General features: G+C 36.5%; 1 protein-coding gene across 1 annotated transcript in view; it reads left to right on the top strand.

The window, feature by feature from the left end:
* LOC129750525 (scavenger receptor class B member 1) overlaps positions 1 to 27,324 on the top strand; it is a 144,455-nt gene that overhangs the window by 77,626 nt on the left and 39,505 nt on the right. The window contains exon 3 of the mRNA XM_055745482.1: positions 13,409 to 13,709. Coding sequence (XP_055601457.1) covers positions 13,574 to 13,709 — 136 coding nt within the window. The 5' untranslated portion in view covers positions 13,409 to 13,573. The remainder of the gene's footprint in view (positions 1 to 13,408; positions 13,710 to 27,324) is intronic.

Here is a 27,324-nt window from a genome sequence, read left to right as displayed (position 1 = left end):
AGACGACACCTATCAAAGACAAATCGCTTTTAACGAATTTTACTATTTAATTCGAAGAAATGCTCTTGCCAACTGGCAGCGAAAATGGAACGAAGATGAGTTGGGCCGGTGGCTCTACTCGATTATCCCAAAGGTAAGCCTTAAATCATGGTTCAATAGATTGAACTTGAGTCGGGATTTTGTTCGAATATTTTCCCGTCTCATGTCCAATCATTGTTCCTTAAACGCGTTACTCTATCGTTTTAATCTTGCTGGCAGCAATTTATGTGGTTGTGGTCAAGGTTACCATGACATCGAACATATTGTTTGGTCGTGTGAGGACCATCTTGTCGCCAGAACGAATTTAATAGACTCCCTTCGGGCCCGAGGAAAACCACCCAACACCCCAGTGAGAGATGTATTAGCTGCGATAGACATTGATTACATGCTCGAAATCTACCTCTTTCTCAAAGCTATTGATCTCCGTTTATAACTACTACTTTCTTCTTCACTGTATCTATATCTTTCAAAAAACTATGAAATGTAATTACACAAATCAGACATTGGCTCTTTAAAACCTACGGTACGAGCCGTTTCAAATAAACGAATTGTTAAAAAAAAAACAAGACACAATCCGGGCAAGTCCTGCTTTACTCTGGCATACGAGGAGAACATGCTACCCGGGAACGAGGAGTTGGTTTCCTGTTAAGCCCGCAGGCCTACGCGGCCCTCATTAGATGGGAATCGATAAACGAAAGAATAATCGTAGCCAGATTTAGAACACGGGTTAGAAACCTTACAATGGTCCAGTGTTATGCGCCAACTGACGTTGCCGATTTGCAGGAGAAAGAGCAGTTTTACAGTCAACTGAACAGCGTGGTAGAGAGAATTCCGAAGGGTGACATTCAAATCCATTTGGGCGACTTCAACGCAAAGATTGGCTCCGACAATCAAGACCTTGAGCGCATCATGGGGCGCCATGGCCTAGGACAGATGAGCGAAAACGGAGAGCTGTTTGTAGAATTTTGTGGCAATAACAACATGGTGATCGGTGGATCTCTCTTCCCCCATCGACCAGCACATAAGGTCACTTGGGTATCCCGAGATGGCCGAACAGAAAATCAAATTGACCACATCTGCATCAGCCGAAAATGGAGAAGGAGCCTTCTTGATGTCCGCAACAAGCGAAGCGCAGACATTGCATCTGACCATCACCTCGTCCTTGGCGAGATACGATTGAGAGTTGCGCGTGTCCAACGGCGCGAGGAGAAAGTCGGGTGTCGATACGACGTCCGCCGGTTGGAGAATCCAGAGGTGAAAAGGGCATACGTTGAACAGCTAGAATCCCGAGCCTCGGAACTGCCGACAGACGGAACAGTCGAAGAACAGTGGTGTGGAATCAAGAATGCCTTTATCACGACGAGCCATGGTACTCTCGGTAAAGTTTGTGGAAGAAGAAGTGAATGGATGTCGGATGAAACTTGGAGGATGGTCGATGATCGGAGAAAGGCGAAAGTCGGAATTGAGCAGGCATGTACCGGGTCAGCCAAAGCAGCCGCCCGCTTACGATATGCGGAGCTGGAAAAGGCAGTTAAACGAGCTTGTAGACGAGACAAGAGAGCCTGGACAAACTCCCTAGCCGAAGAGGGGGAAAGAGCCGCCGCCAATGGAGATATCCGATTACTTTATGACATTTCTCGCCGCCTCAGTGGTGCAAGGACTAATGCAAGAATGCCGCTGAAAGACCGAGCAGGTCAGTTATTGACCGATCGAACAGATCAGCTCAAACGATGGACTGAGCACTTCGAACAACTCTTCCGAGTCACGAATAGCGATGGCCAACAGAACCCGCAGCTTGAAGCGCCAACAGTAAGTCGCATAAATGGCGTCAACTCGGAAGCGCCCTCGCTGGCTGAAATGGAAGCGGCAATCAAAAACATGAAATCCAACAAAGCACCTGGGATCGATTGCATCCCTGCTGAAATGCTGAAAGCCGACCCTGCCCTGTCAGCACAAATGCTGCACCGTCTTTTCGCTGACATCTGGGATACTGCAACATTCCCGGCCGACTGGATGCAGGGTATCCTCGTAAAGGTCCCGAAGAAAGGAGACCTGACAGAGTGCGGTAACTGGCGAGGCATAACGTTGATCTGTACAACCCTCAAAGTACTCTGCAAAGTGATACTGAACAGGATCCAGGAGAAAATCGACGCTACACTCCGACGGCAACAAGCTGGATTCCGATCCGGACGATCATGTGTGGACCACATCACAACGCTACGAATCATACTGGAACAAATCAACGAATTCCAGGACTCTCTTCTGCTGGTGTTCGTTGATTTCGAAAAAGCATTCGACCGACTTAACCATGAAAACATCTGGGCGGCTCTAAGGCGACGAGGGGTCCCAGAGAAACTAGTCCATCTCATCGAAGCACAATACGAGGCATTTTCGTGCAAGGTCTTGCACGATGGTGTCTTGTCCGAACCAATCCCGGTAACTGCTGGAGTGAGACAAGGATGTATTTTGTCACCGCTGCTTTTTCTCATCGTAATGGATGAGATTCTGACTGGATCGATCGACTGTGCACCGAACCGAGGATTGCCGTGGAATCCTTTAACAATGGAGCAACTGAACGACCTTGACCTGGCTGACGATATTGTTCTGCTCGCCCAAACACAACCGGACATGCAGAGCAAACTCGACGACCTCACCGAAAGTTCCAAGGCAGCAGGTCTCAAAGTCAATGTCGGAAAGACCAAGTCGATGGAGATCAACACAGGAAATCCCTCCAGTTTCATGGTAGCTTGGCAACAAGTTGAGAAAGTGGAGTGCTTCCAGTATCTTGGTAGCCAGATAACGCCTGATGGTGGTACCAGGAAAGACATCGAAACCCGGATCAGAAAGGCCCGATTTGCGTTTGCGAGTCTCCGAAACATCTGGCGGTCACGCCAGATCTCTCTACGAACGAAAATCCGAATCTTCAACTCAAACGTCAAATCCGTATTGCTGTACGGGTGCGAAACTTGGTGCACATATGCGGTGACGACGCGAAAACTGCAAGTATTTGTAAACCGCTGCCTGCGGAACATCATCCGCGCTTGGTGGCCTGGCAACTGGATCTCGAATGAGGAACTACATCGCCGGTGTCATCAAAGGGCGCTAGAAATCGAGATTCGGGAACGTAAGTGGAGATGGATTGGGCACACGCTGCGAAAAAATGAAAACGAGATTTGCAGAGAGGCGCTTGACTGGAATCCAGAAGGTCATCGAAGAAGAGGCAGGCCCAGAAACTCGTGGCGGCGAAGCCTAGCCGCTGAAATCCGAACTGTCGACGAGAATCTTGACTGGGTCCAGGTGAAGACGCTGGCTCCGGATCGTCAACAGTGGAGGTCTTTTACCACGGCCCTATGCACCGGTGGATCGGCGCGGGATCATTAAGTAAGTAAGTAAGTAAACCTGTTCAATTCAACCATCCAATAAAGAAAACTAAAAAATCACTTTTAAAACATGCAGAGGAAGTTTTTCATAAAATTTCAGCGGAAATCTATTCCGAAATTTCTAAGTACAATTCAATTCAAGCTTCCTCAAAATGGTAGATTTCAAATAAAGTTGCCAGAATTGTTTCTGGACAAATCCAGCCAATTTTATCGCAAAACCTGGCAAAATCCAGCATTTGATTTCAAAATGTTCAACCTGATATCCGGGCAATATACGGGCAAACTTGGTCAAAACTGCGGAATTATTCTGTAAAAATCAAGAAGAATACACATGAAAAAAAAAATTTTCATCAAACCACATCAGAAGATTTTAAATTGTATATCAAGCGTCCAAACACAAATCATGATGATTTGGATAAAAATTGCCATTAAAAATTTCTTTTTGGATGTAAAAATGAAGAATTATAATAATTTAATTTTGGGTTAAATTTTTCATTCAAAAAATTAAGTGAATAAATCCAGAAAAATCCAGGCTTTTTCAGATGACATCAGCATTCAAGAAAAATTATTTCAAATTTCTATTAGGAAACCAAAAAAAAAAGTTATTCAATAATATGAAAACGACTACCTTTGCTAATAATCCCAATTAAAACTTTAAGAAGACTAACAAAACTTACAAAGCTTACAAATTTGTTATGATGATGAACAAAAAAATTTCAAAAAGTCAAACGACTCACTTTTATTTATATTCTTACTAGCTGATCCCATACGAACTCCGTTTCGCTTTCAATTTAGAATACGTCATGAACAGTTTGAATGAATGTCAATTGTCAGGCATTTTCCAGACGCATTTTCGAATGTATTGTTGAGCAATCATTGCAAAAATGTGAAACACGTTATATGTTCGATCACTTTTTCTGTCGTTTGCTACAAAATTTGAAATCAGCAATCAATTGATCGTGCCAAAAAAACATTGAATTTTCGTCTTGATGCGATACAAACTCACGTAATTGTTGCTGAGAGAAATTTAACAGTTAATATGGAAGACCCCCTTTTTTGCCCTTTAATATAAATATTGAAATCAAAAATCAATTGACCGTCCGAGCCCCCGTGTATAAATGTCGACTCGATCATTGCAGATCGCTGGCCTCTTTTACGAAATTTGATTTCTGAAGTCTATTGCCCTTCCCTCAAAACTTCCGTGTGCAAATTTTCAAAACAATCCATTGCATTTTAACGTCAATATTGCAAAAATAGCGAATAGTCAATATGGACGACCCCTTTGGCTGGTCCCTTACACAAAATTTGATACCAGCAATACATTGCATGTCCCTAAAAATATTCGAGCTCAAATTTTTTCCTCATTCCGATGAATAATAACGTTAATTTCACAAAAGTATTGAAAAGTTAATATGGACGACCCCTTTTGCCGACCCCTTACACGAAATTGGATACCTGAAATCGATTGCTTGTCATTCGAAACTCTCGTGTACCAATTTTCATCTGAATCCGATTTATAATAACGTTAATATCGCAAAAATAGCAAAAATTGAATACCCCCCGGACGACCCCTTTGGCTGACCCTTTACACAAAATTTGATACCGGCAATCGATTGCCCGTCTCTTAAAACATCCGAGTGCAAATTTTCATCTCAATCCGATGAATAATAACGTCAATATAACAAAAATATTAAAAAGTTAATATGGACGACCCCTTTTTGCCGCCCATGACCCCAAATTCAATACCTGAAATCGATTTCTTATCTTTCAAAACCCCCATGTGCAAATTTTCATCACGATCCGAAAAAAAATAAAGTCAATAACGCGAAAACAATATTTGTCTTGTATGGACGACCCCCTTCAGAAGGGGTCGACCGAAATTCTGAAAATATTTTTCATCATTCCTGGTCCTAATGAGCATCCATGCCAAATTTCAGCTCTCTAGCTCTTAATACGGCTGAGTCTATAGAGGACAAACAAACAAACAAACAAACAAACAAACCCACAGAAATTGCTTTTTATATATATATAGACTAGCTGATCCCGTACGAACTTCGTTTCGCTTTAAATCATTGGTACGTCAAAATGAGTTTAGAAAATGAATTCGAAACATTTTTTCGACAATTTTGGGGAAAAAATTTAACAGTGTTTAAAGTCGCTACTATTACTATTACTTGAAATTCAAATTAAACGGTTGACTGGCTTTTTATTTAAATTTATGTGAGAGTGTTTTCTTCTCGATCGGTTGCAAAATCTAGACATTATGACAGAAACATGTACTATTTGTTTATGTGCACGACTCTTTTGCTTGACCTTCACACTTAAATTGGTATCAATTAACTGCCTCCAACAAAATTATTGCACAAAACACTGAACTTTCAATAAAACCCTCCTTTTCTGTCCCATGGCTCGAAATTCGATAATTGGAACCAATTTTACGTTCCTCAAAACTCCCTTGTGCCATTTTTTCTTTTCAAATTATATGTAAAATAATGTCAGGAACTTGAAAACAGTGATCAGTGAATATAGACGCCCCTTTCGCCGGCCCTTGACACGGAACATGCTACCTGGAGTCAAATGCTCATAGTTTATAACCCTCATCTGAACATTTTCATCTCAATCCGATGCATGATCACGACAATATCGCGAAAACAGTGAGCAACTAACATGGACTGCCTTTTTTTTGACCACGATTCAAAACTTGACACCTGAAATCAATTATCTTTTCTGTTAAACTCCCATGTGCCAATTTTTATTACAAATCTATGCTCAATCAAGAGAATATCGTAAAAACAGTGAACAGATAATAACCCCTTTTGCCGAGATTTGAAACCTGAAAGCAAAAGAGCGTCCCTCAAAACTCCTATGCGGAAATTTTCATCTCAATCCAATGTATAATAACGTCAATATAGCAAAAAACATTAAAGTTGGAAAATGGACGACTCCTTCAGCCGATTTCTGATCCGCAATTCGAAACTTGAAATCGATTGCTCGTCTCTCAAAACACTCATGTGCAAATTTTCATCACAATCCGGTGTATAATAACACCAATATCGCAAAAACATTAATCAGTGAATATGGACGACCCCTTTGGCCGACCCCTTACCCTAAATTTGATATCTGTAATCGATTGCTCGTCTCTCAAAACACTCATGTGCAAATTTTCATCACAATCCGACGGAAAATAACGTCAATAACGTGAAAACAATATTTGTCTTGTATGGACGACCCCCTTCAGAAGGGGTCGTCCAAAAATATAAAAACATTTTTCATCATTCCTGGTCCTAATGAGCATCCATGCCAAATTTCAGATCTCTAGCTCTTAAGACGGCTGAGTCTATAGAGGACAAACAAACAAACAAACAAACAAACAAACATACAGATAATTGCTTTTTATATATATAGACTAGCTGATCCCGTACGAACTTCGTTTCGCTTTAAATCATTGGTACGTCAAAATGAGTTTAGAAAATGAATTCTAAACATTCTTTCGACAATTTTGGGGAAAAAATTCAACAGTGTTTAAAGTCGCTACTGTTACTATTACTTGAAATTCAAATTAAACGGTTGATTGGCTTTTTATTAAAATTTATGTGAGAGTGTTTTCTTCTCGATCGGTTGCAAAATCTAGACATTATGGCAGAAACATGTACTATTTGTTTATGTGCACGACTCTTTTGCTTGACCTTCACACATAAATTGGTATCAATTAACTGCCTCCAACAAAATTATTGCACAAAACACTGAACTTTCAATGAAACCCTCTTTTTCTGTCCCATGGCCCGAAATTCGATAATTGAAACCAATTTTACGTTCCTCAAAACTCCCTTTTGCCATGGACGGCCTTTTTTTGACCACGATTCAAAACTTGACACCTGAAATCAATAATCTTTTCTGTTAACCTCCCATGTGTCAATTTTCATTACAATTCTATGCTCAATCAAGAGAATATCGTAAAATCAGTGAACAGATAATAACCCCTTTTGCCGACCCCTGAGTCAAGATTTGAAACCTGAAAGCAAAAGAACGTCCCTCAAAACTCCTATGCGGAAATTTTCATCTCAATCCAATGTAGAATAACGTCAAAATCGCAAAAACATTAAAGTTGGGTATGGACGACTCCTTCAGCCAACTTCTGATTCGCAATTCGAAACTTGAAATCGATTGCTGGTCCCTCAAAACACTCATGTGCAAATTTTCATCACAATACGATCTATAATAACGCCAATATTGTAAAAACATTAATCAGTGGATATGGACGACCCCTTTGGCCGACCCCTGACGCTAAATTTGATAACTGTAACTGATTGTTCGTCTCTCAAAACACTAATGTGCAAATTTTCATCACAATCCGGTGTATAATAACGCCAATATCGCAAAAACATTAATCAGTGGATATGGACGACCCCTTTGGCCGACCCCTAACCCTAAATTTGATAACTGTAATCGATTGCTCGTCTCTCAAAACACTCATGTGCAAATTTTCATCACAATGCAATGTAAAATAAAGCCAATATCGCAAAAACATTAATCAGTGGATATGGACGACCCCTTTGGCCGACCCCTAACCCTAAATTTGATAACTGTAATCGATTGCTCGTCTCTCAAAACACTCATGTGCAAATTTTCATCACAATGCGATGTATAATAACGCCAATATCGCAAAAACATTAATCAGTGGATATGGACGACCCCTTTGGCCGACCCCTGACTCTAAATTTGATAACTGTAATCGATTGCTCGTCCCTCAAAACACTCATGTGCAAATTTTCATCATAATCCGGTGTATAATAACGCCAATATCGCAAAAACATTAATCAATGGATATGGACGACCCCTTTGGCCGACCCCTGACCCTAAATTTGATAACTGTAATCGATTGCTCGTCTCTCAAAACACTCATGTGCAAATTTTCATCACAATCCGACGGAAAATAACGTCAATAACGTGAAAACAATATTTGTCTTGTATGGACGACCCCCTTCAGAAGGGGTCGTCCAAAAATCTAAAAACATTTTTCATCATTCCTGGTCCTAATGAGCATCCATGCCAAATTTCAGATCTCTAGCTCTTAAGACGGCTGAGTCTATAGAGGACAAACAAACAAACAAACAAACAAACAAACATACAGATAATTGCTTTTTATATATATAGATAAAGGCCGGGTAAAATCCGCCATAAAATGCAGTTTTAAAATTTAAAAATATTTCACTTATTTTTATTGTTTTAAATCTTCTTTTTGGATCAATCTTAATTTTTGATTCATCTATGAAATCAAAATTGATCTAAAGAAGCAACATTAAAGCTTAATGCTTTGTGCTTTCAATATTAACAACAAACCTTGAAATTTTTATCAGTTTCTTGGGGATTATTCAAGAAACCTAATTATTCAACCTGTGCTTTGTCAGTCTATGCTTTCAATAATGAATAAATCATGTTGTATTAAATTTTTATAAAACTGTTTTTGTGCGCTTTAAAAATCAACTATTTTAGCCTTTTAGTTTGATTACTGGAAGAATTTGGATATGATTTTATCACTTGCAATCTTCTTGAAACAGAATTCAATACTTTCTTCTTTCTATCAAATAATACTCAACTACATATATGTTTTGAATAAAAAAAATTAAGTTCGAAAGTTTTTAGTTTTGGTTTAATTCGAAAATATAACTCGTATGCTTATTTTGGTGTTTCGAAAATTCAAATTTTAAATTTGTAAACTAGATCGCATGAAATTTATTTTCCTGCAAATTTCTAATTCAGCATAAGGAATATCGTATTTGAACAATTTATTCATGGATTACCGGAAAAGCATTTATTTGAAATTTAGATAATTTTTCAATCATCATTGAAGTAGAGTTGTAAGAAGATTTTTTTTTATTTTTCCGAGTTTGTGTGATGGTCGTTTTAAGAAAAATTGGATCTTGAGGATTGAACGTGTACAGAAGCGGTTTGTCAGATTCGCCTTGCGACACCTGCCTTGGCGTCATCCCGAAGATCTTCCAACATATTCAGATCGGTGTCAACTTTTGGGTCTCGAAACCCTCGAATGTCGCCGAAAGACTCGCTTCTTTCGTTGTTAAGATTATAAATGGGGAAGTTCAATCGCCAAATCTTCTAAGGATGATAAACCTCAGTGCCCCATCGAGAACTCTGCGATTTAATTCGTTGCTGTCACATCAAATCCACCGAACATCGTATGGCTACAATGAACCACTCAGTGCAATGATGCGTATGTTTCAGGATGCTGAGCACCTGCATCAGTTCGAAGAATCATCCAGCCGATTTATTCGTCGAATTCGTCAGTCCAAATTGTTTTACTAATTTGATTGTAACTAAACCTTTTCATTTAAACATTTATGTTCGATGAATTATAATAAATAAATAAATAAATAAATAAATAAATAAATAAATAAATAAATAAATAAATAAATAAATAAATAAAAAAATAATATTAAAAATCAATTTCCTTATTTATTGTGCATTTTTGGAATTGTTATTTTTTTTCTAGCTTAATTTTAATTTCAAAACTATCAAGTTAAAAATTCAACGCTCGAAGAAAATTCATTGAATATAAAAGTTACATGTCTAAGACATTATCAAGATTTTAGAATTTTATTATAAAAAAGGGGTGTAAAAAATCACTAACCTGTGCAATCTCCAACTAATTAACAGTGTGCAATCGCTAGACATATTTTTCCTAGTCGCCACCATATAACTTTTTTTCTATAACTCTAAGCTATCATTTGAAGAATGATTGTGTTAACAGGTTTTTAGTTTGGTTCTGATGATAAATTTAGTTTTGCAGAAAATGTCTAGAAGTTATTTTATTCGTTGGACGTTTCATAAAATTCATAATTTATGCGCTTATACCCTTCTGCCGCAAAACAGTTCTTTTTGTGATATTTTAAAGATTTTACAGTGAAATACATTTCTTCGCAAGTAACACAGAATAAGCCAACAAGCATTTGAAAGTTTAACTATGGTATTACTATGGCATTTTATATGCAGCTAGTTTTATAACGGTTTCATATGGCCATGAAAAATTCTTAGATTCTTGAATCAACCATTTGTTTTCAGGTAGTGCTGATAACGCTAACAAAGCTTTTACTAAATATTCTGTTCAAGTTGTTTAGAATAAGTTCTGAATGCTCTATCAAAAAACCAATGGAACATAAACTAGGAAATTTGTTTTAAGTTTTTTTTGCATGTTTTATAAAGGCACGTCGTGCTTGATTTTAAAACCGTTATAAAATTAGGTGACAGTTCTCGATCGAGACGTCAAAACAGGACACGCTCAGACTCTAAATGAAACTCCAATTTTTCCACATTTTTGATGAGTCATGTGTGATATTTTTTAATTTAAATTAAAAAATATAAAAATCTTTGAAATACTTGAAACCACCAGAAGTGGTATGAATCTCTCTACAATATCAGTATTGAATAAAAGGGCCCAACTAGTATGCGAAAAAAATTGTTGCTTGACGTCGTCAGTAATCTAAGATGGCGGCTTCCCTTTTTTTAAAGATTTCATGATGGCATCAGGTAGCGAAATTTGACTTCTTCTAGGTTAGCCCTTCCACTCACTACCTATATTATGAGGAATTCTTGGGATTTTCAGTGGTGAGCAGCATTTTAAACTCAAGTGGAAGCCGCCATCCTTAATTTATAGGTGGCGTTTAAAAAAAGGAAATTCGATTTCTTCTAGTTTAGCTCTTTCACTCAATACCCATATTGTGGGGTTTCCATGCGCTTTTAAGTCCTTTAGAACATTTTAAAGTTAAGCGAAATCCGTTATCTTGGAAATCCATCCGGGACAGGAGTTTTATACGGCAAAAGGAAGGGGAAAGGTAGCAGATATTTTCAAGCACAAGAAACTGTCAAAGTTCGCGAAGAAATATCTGGTTTGGCAAGCCATCTGTACCTGTGGCTTGAAAGCAGCATTTTCATAGCTTCCGGGACTGTCAACCAAGAAATTTACGTGAAAGAGTGTTTGAATAAACGTCTGCTGCCTTTCCTGAAGAAACACGGTTACTCCGTACTGTTTTGGCCGGATTTGACATCTTGCCATTACGGTAAAAAGGCCATGGAGTGGTAAGACGCCAACAACGTGCAGGTGGTTCCCAAGGACAAGAACCCTCCCAACACGCCAGAGCTCCGCCCAATTGAGAAATACTGGGCTATCATCAAGCGGAACCAAAAGAAGACCAAAAAAACTGCTAAGGACGAGCAGCAGTTCAAGGCAAACTGGCTTTCTGCGGCGAAGAAGGTGGACAAGGTGGCTGTACAAAATCTGATGGCAGGGGTTAAGCGTAGGGCCCGGCAATTCGGATTTGGAAAAGCGGAAGCCTAACTGAATATTTTTCCTGAATTTTATACTAATTAAACTTGAAAAAGAAATTTAATTTGATTTTTTAAATAAACGATTTCACCGATTTACACGCGTTTTCCCTTGACCAAATTTTGACCATATCACCCTTTAATGATTAACAACTCAGAATAAGGGAGCTCTTCCTTCGCATGTAATTGGTTGGCTTGCGAGAGAAACGTCAAATATAAACTATTTTTATGGCCGTTATATAACTCATTAGCCATTTATCTTTCCGTAATAAAGCTTTTAACCATTAATTGACTACTTCCATGTTGATTGCAAAATCGAAGGGCTTTATGAAAGCTTTATGAAAGCTTTGGTGTCCGAAATTTCACAGCATAATGATTTTACTGAAGATTAAAAAATTATCCATGATAAAGTTTCTAGAATAGGACCAAATAGCCACCAATTTAGCTTTATTGAAGTTCTGGGGATGTATAGAATGCGCATTAGCTTTTTATGAAGATACATGCTATAGCTCTAACGAAGTTGTGCTGACCATAATAATGCTAAAATTGTTACTTGGATTTGGACATCGTTAAGGTTGGTAAAAATCTCAATTCTATTTTTAAACATCTCTATAACTGACGAAACAAAACTAATTTCACCTTAAATGGTGACATAAAAAATGTAAAAATCACACCCTGAAATAATCAGCGACAGGACATGACCCGGGCGCGCTGCTGGTTTTATTATTGATGTTCAGTACATGTACTCTGTACTCTGACCGCGTCCTCCCAGCAATGTTCAATGTCAACTATGTGTATTCAACTACAATTAGCCAACAACAAGTACCACGCCAATATTGACAGCACGATGTGTTTACTGGTACCACATACGAACCTACAAAACTACGGATCGCGGCTTTGAGTGATTCTTCGTTCATTTATGAGAAGACGATAATGATGATGATGGCTGCGATGATGTCTTGTGAGATGTTGAATATGTGAATTTTTTTTTCAGTTTTTGCTCCCAAATTGGAGGTTTGGTGAGGCTAGTTTGAGGGAGGAAGAGGCAGGTCGCGACTTATGAATGATCGCACTCTTGAGAGCAAAACTTATAGACAATAAGTGGTGGAACGTCTTTTCTCGCATCTTTCACAGTGCGCCACCCAACTAAGTCCGTAAGCATTCTTCTTGGCTGGCTGCTAAATTGAAAGTCAAAGTCACTGTCAATGTGTACTGGTTTGTACGAAATTTCTGTCATAAAGGCACTAGCTACGTGCATTCTTCGTATGAATTGTTCGTCTGGCTTCCAGAGAAAGATGAAAACAAGTTATGATCCGACCCCGACCGACGAATGACAGGAGAGGGTAGGTACGCATCAAATTGGCCATTATTATCTAACCGCTTGGCATTGTCACGGTCTTGGCCAAAAACGTGCGTTCGTCTTCAAGTTTTGGACGTCTCGTCACCATCACTTGAAATGCTGTTTAGTAGTGAATCGACGACATCATCTAGTAGGCCCTTGCTTACTACAACCATCGATTTCAATGTCAAGAGCAAATAACTGAAATGTCATTTCAAAATTTCCGGAACTTCGATCCATGTTTGTCGATTTGAAATGTTAATTTTTTCCCTCTAATATATTAACCTTACTCATCCTCTCTTTCGTTTTGCAGATTGTGGAAATTATACACCCCTCAATACGAATCCATCAGCTTCCGGGCTGAGGAAGGTGGCTTGAACCGGAAGCCTTGACCGCGGATCCAAGTGTGCTGTGCTGGCGAGTCGAACCACCCAAACAGAAAAAAAAGCCAAAAGCCAAACGCAGCAAGCCGCAAGGGATGGGATTGCACACCAACTACTTCAAAGTGGGACAAAATGCTAGCAATCAGCTGTTCGGCCTGCCGACACGTGGCTCATCGGGTGGCCCAACGCCGCTATCGATGCTTATTTCGCAGGGAGCGAAGTTCAACAACAGTGAGTAGCCATTTTTCTTTTGTTATTTTCTTCTCAAAACCAACATAAGTACTAAATCATTTCACCGCAAAACTAAAAAGTTACTTACTATGCAAATTAAAAGTAAACGGTGAGCGAGCAAGAATGAACAGCTAAGATAATGGACATGTAATTTAACGAAAAACCAACACCTGTCAGGTCGAAATGTCACTCACGTCTCGTGCTCATGACGAGTTTTTTGTTCTGGCTAAGGAAACTTGTAAATCACTTTTTTTGTAGATTTATGGATTTCCAGCCAAGTCTCACAGCAAAGTGGTTCTTGCGGATGGAAGCTGAAAATATGTGCAGCTCACAAAAAAACTGCCCTTAATTGTAAAAATAGCTTTCCGTGAAAATGTGAGCCATAAGCATCGAGTCAAGGCCCGAAAGAAGCGAGTTTAGTACAAATAGAATTTCAATTCTTATTCTGAGCAATTTTTCAAGATAAAATTACCAAAATACATGAAATTGTCAAAAATGTCAAAATTGTCAAAATTGTCAAAATTGTCAAAATTGTCAAAATTGTCAAAATTGTCAAAATTGTCAAAATTGTCAAAATTGTCAAAATTGTCAAAATTGTCAAAATTGTCAAAATTGTCAAAATTGTCAAAATTGTCAAAATTGTCAAAATTGTCAAAATTGTCAAAATTGTCAAAGTTGTCAAAATTGTCAAAATTGTCAAAATTGTCAAAATTGTCAAAATTGTCAAAATTATCAAAATTGTCCAAATTGTCAAAATTGTCAAAATTGTCAAAATTGTCAAAATTGTCAAAATTGTCAAAATTGTCAAAATTGTCGAAATTGTCAAAATTGTCAAAATTGTCAAAATTGTCAAAATTGTCAAAATTGTCAAAATTGTCAAAAATTGTCAAAATTGTCAAAATTGTCAAAATTGTCAAAATTGTCAAAATTGTCAAAATTGTCAAAATTGTCAAAATTGTCAAAACTGTCAAAATTGTCAAAATTGTCAAAATTGTCAAAATTGTCAAAATTGTCAAAATTGTCAAAATTGTCAAAATTGTCAAAATTGTCAAAATTGTCAAAATTGTCAAAATTGTCAAAATTGTCAAAATTGTCAAAATTGTCAAAATTGTCAAAATTGTCAAAATTGTCTAAATTGTCAAAATTGACCAAATTGTCGAAATAGTCAAAATTGTCAAAATTGTCAAAATTGTCAAAATTGTCAAAATTGTCAAAATTGTCAAAATTGTCAAAATTGTCAAAATTGTCAAAATTGTCAAAATTGTCAAAATTGTCAAAATTGTCAAAATTGTCAAAATTGTCAAAATTGTCAAAATTGTCAAAATTGTCAGAATTGTCAAAATTGTCAGAATTGTCAAAATTGATCAAATTTTCCTATAAAATCAAACACAACAGCTCTGATTACTCAAAGATACAAAATTTGTAGATTTTTTTCAAATGATTAACGAATTTTGATGATTCACGGATATCTTTGCTATCCTTAATGTGTAAAGATGGAAAAATCTGTCAAATTTCCATGTTACGAAATTTCTGTAATGTTCCTCTTCTTAGCCTAGCATAAAATTTCATGCTCATTAGCATACCTGTAATCGTGTAAGCACCTTAATCATAGTGACAATCCCATATATTGCAAAGACTGTAAAACAACACCAATCTACGATGATCGGAAAGAATCAATAACAAAAAACATAATTCTTCGCCAAACCACAATCCCAGTCAGCAAGTCAGCGAGCCGACATGTGATATATGAGACATAAAGGGTAGAAATGCTAGTTTCTGTTTTTTCCCTTGCTTTGCGAAACCACCCCTTCGACGTCTACCCGTCATCGTCTCAGACTTGTGTGAGCAATTTTATGGTAATGGATATGACTATTTCTTTGTAGCATTAATATCTTACTTTTTCCCCGGGGCCCTGGCTGGTTTATTACCAACCAACGTTTTTTTATTTTTTTTTCTCCACCAAACCCAATACTTATGCTTGAGGACACAAATTCTTCTCGATATGATTGCCCCCCTACTTCCCAGTTGCACCACCACTGGAAAATGGAAAAGTATATCAACTTACATTCGAAATTGTAATTGATTTGAATTAATCTTTTGCGCCACCTGTAAAGTGGCTGCCTGAGGTTGGGTTTTTGTCTCCAGGGGGCTTCTTTCTTTGGAAAACTTTGCCCTACACTTAGTCAAGAAGCATTTTATTGCATCATATGTGACGAACTAACGAGCCTACAGCATCCAGTCGGTAGTAAATATGGCAAAAAGTGCATGATGCTGCTCCCTAGATTGGTGAGATGATGATGATGATGATGATTATGATGTAGAAAATAACGCCAGTAGGCTCTAATTGGTGACCAACTGACCTGCCGCAACATAAAATCGCATCCAAGCAAGCCACCTTTTCTCGGTTTCTCGGCTCGGGTTAGTTGAGTTTGAGTTGTTGAAGGAGTGCTGAGCATGCTGTGGAATTCGACTTTGGACATATCGCAGCAATCGGTCGGTCGAGCAAAAGCCGGCTGGCTCATGATGACTGTTTATGATGGTGAAAGATTTTCTATTAAGGCACTTGGTTCCAGGGCTGCCAACTTTGCGTACAAATTTTGAAATCGTCTTGGCTTTTCGTTGCCGCAAATTTCGTTCATTAATTTTGAATCTTAAGTTACCAAATTGAGAATTCTAAAAAAAATCCAAAAATATAAAAATTAAAGGCTTCTAAAAGGCTATTAATTAAAAACTTGTAAACAAAATTGAAAAGCTTTAAAATGCCCATCCGTTATAGAATGTGACATTTTTTGACATATATCTCATTTGAGCCACAAAAATAAAAATGAAAAAAAAAACTACTACTCAATACTGTCTAAAATTGTTTCAAGAACTTGGAACAGGAGAAGATAAAAAATAAGGATTTTCTGTAAATCGCTGTACAGGAAAAGACCCTACGTTGATGGACTTGAAAGTTAAATGGTTTAAAAAAAATGTTGAAAGGAGTAGCACTTTAACTTTTGTTGCGTCAAACTACGACTCACAACCTTGATTGGGTAGAATCATTGATAACCTGGACCTTATAATTGGTAATTCAATTTAGATTATTGTCACCGCTTTTCTTAACCATACAAAATATCGATGCTTTCAAAAACGAGCTGGTATTGGCTCAAATTCACAGTATCTTAAGCTCTGGAAGCTCTGGAAAAGATTAAGACCTGGATCTCAATTTGGACCACAAATAGAATCAGGATCACGATAACGATCAAGATGAGGATCATCAGCACAAGGTTGCCGAAAATAATTCTGTGTTTTGGCGAAAAAATATTCTGACTTTCTGTGATTTTACCTAGAAGTTTTGTTATGATTTGTGATGCTATTTCTAATCATTTCATTAAAAATTCATGAAAAACAAGATCTTTTAAAAATTAAAAAATCAATTTGCTTATCTTTAGTATTTTCCAATTCAAAGTTAGAAATACAAAATTTATACTGACTTGAAAGAAATAAATTTTGTGGAAACCTCGAAAATTAAAAAATTTCTATGAAATCTGTTATAATTTCCAATTTTCTGTGCTCTGTAACAGAGACTCTGAGAAAAAATTTTCTCGAGATAAGGATCAGGATAAGGATCAGGATAAGGATCAGGACAAGGATCAGGATAAGGATCTGGACAAGGATCAGGATAAGGATCAGGATAAGGATCAGGATCAGGATCAGGATAAGGATCAGGATCAGGATCAGGATAAGGATCAGGATCAGGATAAGGATCAGGATAAGGATCAGGTTAAGGATCAGGATAAGGATCAGGATAAGGATCAGGATAAGGATCAGGATAAGGATCAGGATAAGGATCAGGATAAGGATCAGGATAAGGATCAGGATAAGGATCAGTATAAGGATCAGGATAAGGATCAGGATAAGAATCAGGATAAGAATCAGGATAAGGATCAGGATAAGGATCAGGATAAGGATCAGGATAAGGATCAGGATAAGGATCAGGATAAGGATCAGGATAAGGATCAGGATAAGGATCAGGATAAGAATCAGGAAAGGATTAGGATAAGGATCAGGATAAAGATCAGGATAAGGATCAGGATAAGGATCAGGATAAGGATCAGGATAAGGATCAGGATAAGGATCAGGATAAGGATCAGGATAAGGATCAGGATAAGGATCAGGATAAGGATCAGGATAAGGATCAGGATAAGGATCAGGATAAGGATCAGGATAAGGATCAGGATAAGGATCAGGATAAGGATCAGGATAAGGATCAGGATAAGGATCAGGATAAGGATCATGATAAGGATCAGGATAAGGTTCAGAATAATGATCAGGATAAGGATCAGGATAAGGATCCAGATAAGGATGATGATATTGATAAGGATCAGGATAAGGATAGGGATAAGGATAGGGATAAAGATCAGGCTAAGGATATGAAGAAGTATCAGAAGAAGGATCAGGGTGAGGAGCAGGATAATAAGCAAAATAAGGATCAAGATGAAGACCAGGATGAGAATCATGATAAGGGCCTGGACAAGTATCAGGATAATAAATAATATAAGGATCAGGAGAAAGATAAGAACCTGATCATGGATCAGGATAAGGATCAGGATAAAGACCAGGATAAGATTCAAAATAGGGATCAGGATAAGGATCAGGATAAGGATTAGGATAAAGATCAGGATAAGTATCAGGATAATAATAAAGTTAAGGATCAGGATGAAGATAAGGACCTTAAAATGGTTCAAAATTGGATAAGGATAAGAATTAAGATTGGAATGTTGATCAGAATCAGTTTCAAAGTTAGAATAAGGACCTGCAATAGAGCTAACATCAAGTTCAGAATCAGTATCAGGCCCAAGATTTGAATAAGCATCATCATAAGCATTAAAAGCTGGATCAGAATTAGATTTCAAATAAAACTCAGAATCAAAATCAGGAACTCGATCAGCTGCAGGATTGAGCTCCGGTTTAGAGTGTCCATATCCCGGCCATTCTAGCGTTCCCTGGATATCGGAAAGTTTGACAATCCTTTTCCCGGGAGTTCTCGAGATCCCAAGAAAAATAAAAATGAAGATTCTAACACTATACTGCATACGAAACTTTATCTATAAAATATTTTTAAATTTTAAGTTAGCAATATTGCAAAACATTTCAAACTTGTTCAACGCCTCAAAAATTTAATTAGCAATTATAAAACACGAGGCTCAAAAACTAAGCACTTTTACCGACAAACTTGTCCGATTCTTGCTGCAAAAATTTTAAATATTTGAGAAAGTTTTCCACTATGGATAGAAGCTGGATAGCTAGACTTCAGGTTATTCATCAAATCTCGTAAATTTCCAGATAACTATTCTTTTGTTTCGAAATATGTCATTTCTATGCTTCTATGCTACTGTCAACAGTTTGCGAAACGGAAGCTCTAAATCAGTGGGTTTCAAAGTGGTCCCTACCGCCCCCTAGGGGTCGTTGAGAGCTTCTAGGGGGGTGGTGAGCAAAACGTTGAAATTTGGAGTTGGGAGGGCTCAGGGGGGCGATGGGGTAATTTTTAAATTCACATTTTCACAAATTACGGAAAAACCGAGAATTGAAATGACAACGAATACGTTCAATGCCCCAGGCATCGACTTTGAAGAACTCTGAAAACCAAATTATAGCCAGGTTGAAGACAACTATCAGTAAACTCACAGAGTTGACAAGTTTTTGGCTCTGTAAAATACAATCACAAACAGATTTTTTTATTGTTAAAGATTTTTTATTCGATCTTTATATTAATCTGGATTTGTAAATTTTTTGGGTTGTACTAAAAAGCATAAATTTTAGATGACAATGTGTTGCGGGTCATATGAGTTTGATAGATTTTAAAGTTTATTCAATGCCTGAAATTTTTTAAAATGTATTGTCTAGAAAATTGACAAAAAAAATCTTTCGATTAGAATCTGTGATAAAAGGCAAAAGAAGAATGCTAACAAGTCGTATGATACTTAATTTTTAGTTCTGATTTGCTGATCTTTAGTTCAATCGATAATGAAATGAAATTCGGCAATTTTTCACGATTAAACATCAAAAGTTATTCAATTTTCAATAAATTTTCGGAATTAAGTTGATAGGACCTATGTAAGATTTTGAGACCCGTGAAAAAAACAGTATTAAAATTTAGTCTACAATTGTCAATAATAAATGTTTGAAGTTTATTTCATCAAGAAATAGTATTATTTATTATACTTTTTATGTACATATTCCACAAAATTATCAGTTAATATTTTGTGAATAGAAAAGGCGAATTTAAGATAGATGATGTTATTTGAATATTTTTATTTTCACGATGAATTATTTGTCCTGATTTTTTTTTTAATTTCAGTCTTGGTGCTAGCAGCAATTAGATTTTGAATTTATTTTGAGTTTTGTCTTGCTACAATTGATGGTTATGCTTTGATGTTTTTGTCTTCTCAAGTCAATAACAACAATTTATAAACAAGCTACATTGGTCGTTTCAAATTATACTACCAAGAAATTTCAATAGCTTATGGTTTTGCAACGATGCCAATCAGTGTTCTTTCTGAAGATTTTTTAACAATTCGCTCTGGGGGGCGTTGAGCTCAAAAATTTGAAAACCACTGCTCTTAATGATGAGTGTTGAAAAATGGAACATTCATATTCTTTTCTTACAGTTTATTTATTTATTTAGCCTAAATCGGCTAACACGGTGTATGTTTTTATTTATTCCCGGGTAATGTCGGGTAGGACACTCTACGCAGGATAATAATGAGATTCTAAATTATTTGATGATGAATTATAATCAATTTAAATTATTAATTCATTAAGTTTTACTCTAAGTGATCGAGAATGTGTGGTTTTGGTTTCTGGCAACACTGACTAGATAAAATTATTGCTTACACATGGCAATGCCTTCTACGACTTCAAGCCCAACGCAGCATGCTCCATCCGATCCGGGTGACATATGAATAGACATGGGTTAAACCATTGAGCCACCCGCCAGTGCAGTGGGGAGTTGAAAATCTTTCGCCACCTTCTAGCCAGAAGTGTCTCTGTGGCCTAGTTTTCCTCATGTCCTATCCGTCCACCCTCACATGAAGGTGGAACTGACATTTTTCTTAAGCACATTCCTAGGCACGTGTGTGCTGTGCACTCTTAATTTAGGAGTATCTTTAACCGGTTTGCCACAGGCCGGTGAAAATCTGACACTGACCAAATAGAATTAATACATTCGATCGACGGGGGTGAGTTTCTTTAGGACTTCTTCTACCAATGACTCGAATATCCAAAAGACTTTCGTGCACATGCACCTACATATAAATGTATGTATGTAGCGACCAGCTTAAACGTACACCTTAGTCTAATTAGCAATTGCATACCGCTTATTGCTTATGGGCAAACGTTTAAGCTTCGGTTTTCTCGTTCCGTTTCTTGAAGCCCGGTGCAATTTTCAACAACTCAAGTGAACGCTTTGAGGGCCACACTTTTACTAGTTTGCTTTACAAACGGTAGCAGATTAACGATTTAGTATTATACGGTGTTCAGTTCGAGCTGCAATTGCGATGAATGGGTATCGAACGCCCGCCACTATGCAGAATTACCTATTTAGAGACACATTTCACAAACGAGATAAATCGAGCCGTCCGTCGTCGTCGTGGTCGGATTTTAATGTCATATTTTATTCGATGCTGTAAAGGTTAGTGTTCTAGTGTAATTGACAATTATAACGAGCCTTTTGACAGTTATCTCTGGTATGATCAATAAAAATTGTACATGCTAGACTGTGAAAGTTCACTGATCTAATGTAATCAACAACCATGTCAAGGCGGTTGACATTCTTGAAATTAAAAAACAACGATCAACATTTATTGTTCAATTTAGATATTGAATATTGAAAACAGAAAACGTCAGAATCAAGAAATAAAAAGGAAGGTGAATGATCTCTATCAGATGACACTCCAACACACGCTATGAATAAATCTAAAAATGATAAAATTAAATTGTCACCATGTGCGGTTTCAAAGGTCCAAATATATTTCTTCTCTCGACCGGTTTCGTCATGACGAAAGATTGTTTACAATCAGCACGCCGTCGTCAATTAAAATACGAAATCCATTGCTGACGTTCAGTCTACCCCAGGGATACCCCATTCGGGACACGTTTAGCGTCACGTGTTGTTATTGATTCGTCTGATACTCAGCAGGTCTGACTGCATTTGGTGTGGCTGCATTGCTAAATGGGACACGTTTTAGACCAGGATTCATGTGGTTTGTCATTTCTTCTCTGAGCAGTCATCACATACTTATCTGGCAAACCTGTTTCGGAGCGTGGATTTTCAATTGAGTACTTAGATAGGCTCATGCTATTTTGAAAACATAGTTGCGACTACAGAGAGAGAAAGCCAGGAGTCAAAAAAATAACTACTAAACTTTGTTACAAATGCGTATATCAATTGATGAATCATGAGAAGGTTTTTTTTCTGAAACGTCTAGTCCATGGGTGGCCAAACCATGGCCCGCGGGCCACATGTGGCCCGCGTCTGTCTTTTTGTGGCCCGCGAGGCTTTTTTTCAGAATTGAATATTTTTCTTCTACATCATTAAAAAACTGACTGACAATATCAAGCAAAAGGAAATATTATTATATTCTTCAATTTTTACAACATTTTACATATTGATTGCACTTCGCAATCACGTATTATACCATAAATATTTGTTATTTAGTTACATTAAACAAGTGGTATTGAAATAACCTCCATTTTTCTGGGAGCTTTTGGAGTTTTCAAGCGGAAACTAGAATAATTTTGAGGAGTTTGGAAGGCGTCAGGGAGATATGCTCATAAATTACGAAAGAACTCGAATAACTCAGTACACTTACATGATAATGAGAAAGTAAAAATTATTTATGTTCACTTTAAGCTGAAAATTCACCGTATATCAAAATTACTCACAAGATTTTCACAAAACTTAATTTGTTTTAATTTGTAGTCCGAAGTTTTAATTTCAGTTGTCAGCTTCGATTGAAAAAAAAAACCAAACAGGAAAACCGGAGCTCAAAATAATTTAAATCTAGTTTGTAAAATTATCACCATTATCAGAGTTATATTGGTACAAATTTTTTACTATTTGAAATTCGAACTCTATTTTCGAAACTTTGTTTACCAATAAAAAATATTCAGCTTGTTAAAATTGATACTCTGCACTTTATGTATACTTAACTTGAACAGAAAAAGGTAACATCTTGTAAATTAAGTAAAAATGATATATATTATTATTGGTAAGTTATTTTCAATTTATGTTCAATGCTATATCAAATAAAAGACAGTGTTGGGCATTAAAACGCTGATCGCTTATCAATGTGCTCTGTCTTGTTGTGAAATTCGGTCTCTCTCCAAATTTGTGGGGAGCTGGATAAACAAGCTCCACCAAGGACAATTTTATAAACAAGATGGCTGATTTAAAGTTGCCTTCAGATTGTGAACCTTTTTTCTGTAAGTTCACCAAAATTAAAATACCGAATATAAAATTAGCGGCCTTATAAGTGATTGAATTTTTGCAATTAAAATATACAGTTAAGTAAAATTTATCTAAATTTCAACTTGAACTAATTTGGTAATTCCTTTTTAAATTTTTGTGTTTGACCATTCTCCATATATTTTTCTAGAATTTGAATTTTTCATTCGTATGTGAAAGTATGTTAAAAAATTCTTTTATGGAAGGATTTCCCACTTTTCGAATTTAAATTTGATCAAATGGGAAATTTTAATAGAACGATCATTGAAATTTTAAAGTTTTCGATTAGGTACGAGAAAATTTTGAAATTTTTTGAAAACATGGAAGAGCTCTTTTAATATTATTAGTTTATTTTAACAATTGAAGAACGTAAAAAAATTTCATCTGAAATGCGAAAAGGTTATGAAGGTTATTTTGTTTTTAACAATCCCGTTCTACAGAGTTGTTTTTTTAGTTTTATTAACAAATTTTTACCATGATTTGATTTTTAAAATGTAAAAACCATGAAACTGACTTTATTTTCACGGTAGTACGCAAACTATTTGGTCCTTATGGAATGAATAAGCTCAGAAAGTTTTAAATCTCTAAAAAAAACGCTATATGTGTGAAGCATTGTTGAGGAAATGTGAAATTTAATTCTGAACCCATGTATTGAGTCTGAATTGGAAGGTAGAATCTTGTCCATTAGCTCGTTAAAAGTATATTAAAATCTTTTAAATTTCTGTTTTGGTCAAATAAAGAAGAACTGATAAAAATCTGTACTGAATCCCGGGAATCTATCTGACTCAATCTGTTTTTAAAACATGTAATCAAATATTTGGCTAATTGGCTTAAGGTAACCCACTGAAATTCATTTGCATTTAATACTAAAGTTTTTTTTATGTGGCCCGCAAGCAAGTCTTAGTACTTAAATTTGGCCCGCCTGTTGAAAATCTTGGCCACCCCTGGTCTAGTCCCTAGGACTAAAATTTCGAAGCAATAAAAACGTTTACTTGAATGTTTTAATCGTCATTAGCAAATTGAGACTTAATTCCTGAAAAAATATTTATTGATTGATTCATGGATCTAACCTTCAACTTCAAAAACATAAAAAAAATCGCTCAACTAAAAACGTATAGGTTTGTTCATCCTGTTTTGTTTTATTTCAAACCATATGTACTCGCTCAAATCACTCACTGTCATTAACTGCAATAAAAATCGAATTTCAACACCAACAAGAAAGCATATGCAAATCTTCAGATGAGATAAAAAAAATCATCTTCACATGTTGGCGAGCGAAAAACTAAAGAAAAAAATTATTTCATTAGATCACTGCTTATTTTTCAATAATTTTCCGGAAAAACAGATTAAAAACATTTATTTTATATAAAAAAAAACTGAAATTTCAGCTATTTTTCATTTGGGCTAACCCTACTTTCAAAATGATCAATCTCAATGACTTATAAGCTGTGAATAAATTTTATAAAATTGCCAAAAATAGACAACTGTATTTACAAGGCCGTAGGGACAGGGGAGATGGTAGTTTAATAATCCATTTAAATTTAAGATTTAAGAATGAAAGATTGTTATTTTTATGAAACCAATAAAATACATTTCCAGCTGAATTTTCACTTGAAGATAAAGTACAAGTGCTACAAAAATTTATAATTAATTTTTTATTTCATAATTAGAATCTTGTGAATATTTCTTTTAAATTGGAAGAAAGATTTTTCGAACAACTTAATTTTCAAAATGATTTCAAACTTTATTTAAGATTTTGGTTTGTGATTCAAAACTGACTCTGATAGAAATCAAAATTTAATTTTGAGTCCTGAATCAAGATTATAAAACTACAAACTCCTGCTATTTGAATCCTTAATAAAAAATTTCATATTGATATTTTTATTTTGATTATAAAACTATATATTAGGCTTAATCTGAGTTTTTAATTTTTTTATTCCGAGTCTGAAACTACATATTAATTGTTAACCAAAAAGCATCAGCAGAACCATTAACCGGAAATCTCTTATTTAAGTTCTGAATTTTTAGATTTCAATATGAATTTTTTCTTCGGTTATTCTAGAAATTCAACTTGTTTTAATTCTGGATCACCATTATGTAACTATCTTTAGTTCCGATCCTCTATAAGAGTTAAAAATAAAAATTATAAATTCAAATCTAGAAAAAAGTTTATAATATTAATTATTTTCCTTCATTCTCCGATATAATGAGTTCCGAATATGGAAAATGCAACTTGTTCAAGTTTGAAATGCAAAACCAAGATTCAAATCATAAGTTTGTGTCAATTATCAAAAACTGAAATTCAAGTAGAAAAAACTGGATACAGAATCCGAAATCTGATCCCCTCGAATTTTCACGTTAATATTTAAGCAGCTCTTGAACCACAAAATTTGGAGTTATTATAAATTAAGCTTTCCAGATATTTTTCGGCAAATATCCGAGCCGTGCAAATTCGGGCTTTTTTTTACTTGAATTTTGAATCATATTTTAAGCTTCCAAAAATCGTTAGTGTTAATTTGTTTAAAATTTGTTCAAAAAATTTGTAAGCCAAATACATGATTCGAATGATTCAAATTTTGTTTTGAATGTTTGTTTGCTTTAGCAAAAAAAGTGAAACAATTCGGGCAAAATCTGGGCAATCTGACAAGCTAAGTCTACATTCAATATTTGGGACTAAATTTCTATCAACAAGTGTGGAAATTTTTCGATAAAACTGTAGTAGAATTGTTGACCTGGAATAAGATTCCGAAGTTTTTGTTTTTGTTCTGAGTCGAGATTGCTACTCTTGAATCATTTTGATCGTTCATCTAAATTTGATTGAAAATTTGAAATTTTGAGTTCAGAAAAGAGCATTTTGCTTGGCAGTTTAAGACCCTCATGAGAGGTGGGGGATTCGTCAGTAATTCTTTCAATTATCATATTAATTAATATTAAAATATTCAGTTAGGCTTCCGCTTTTCCAAATTCGAATTTCCGGGCTTTACGCTTAACCCTGCCATCAGATTTCGTACAGCCACCTTGTCCACCTTCTTCGCCGCAGAAAGCCAGTTTGCCTTGAACTGCTGCTCGTCCTTAGTAGGTTTTTAGGTCTTCTTTAAGTTCCACTTGACAATAGCCCAGTATTTCTCAATTGGGCGGAGCTCTGGCGTGTTGGGAGGGTTCTTGTCCTTGGGAACCACCTGCACGTTGTTGGCGGCGTACCACTTCATGGCCTTTTTACCGTAATGGCAAGATGCCAAATCCGGCCAAAACAGTACGGAACAACCGTGTTTCTTCAGGAAAGGCAGCAGACGTTTATTCAAACACTCTTTCACGTAAATTTCTTGGTTGACAGTCCCGGAAGCTATGAAAATGCTGCTTTTCAAGCCACAGGTACCTTTCCCCTTTCTTTTGCCGTATAAAACTACTGTCCCGGAAGCTGCTTGTAGGCGGCTTTGACGTAGGTTTCGTCGTCCTTTTCCACGCAGTCAAACTTCGTCAGCATCGTCGTGTACAGCCTCTGTGATCGCGCTTTGGCCGTCGTATTTTGTTTATGATCGCGATTTGAAGTCACTACCTTCTTGTAAGTCGATATTCCGGCTCGTTTTTTGGCTCGATGCACGGTTGTAGACGATACACCCAGCTTATTTGCGGCATCTCGGAGAGAGAGGTTCGGGTTTCGCTTGAAACTACCGGCAACTCTCTTTGTCGTCTCAGCGGCTTCCGGTTTTCGATTTTCCCCCGATCCAGACTTCGTGGCTGTCGACAAACTTTCCCCAAACACTTTAATTACATTTGTAACGGTTGATTTGGCAACTTTTAGCGATTTTGCCAGCTTTGCGTGCGAGTAGCTCGGATTTTCGCGATGCGCGAACAAAATTTTGATACGCTGCATTTCTTCCTTGGACGGCATTTTGACAACTGAAGAGTGAATTCCAAAATCAAAATAGGAGCAACATTCTACACACACCTTCAAAATGAGGGATGTTCAGGTTTTTTTCAATGCAAAATTGAAAGAAATAAGTCAAGATGATATTGACAAAATTTTGACCGTACCACCTTTAATAGATTTTTTTGTTCGAATAATCGCTTTATTCTGCTTAGATTTGTACGGGTTTGGTGTTAAAAATCCGAAATCAAATGCTC

This window comes from Uranotaenia lowii, chromosome 3 (assembly GCF_029784155.1).
Source record: "Uranotaenia lowii strain MFRU-FL chromosome 3, ASM2978415v1, whole genome shotgun sequence".
Taxonomy (NCBI): domain Eukaryota; kingdom Metazoa; phylum Arthropoda; class Insecta; order Diptera; family Culicidae; genus Uranotaenia; species Uranotaenia lowii.
This window is presented reverse-complemented; position numbering and strand designations above follow the sequence as displayed.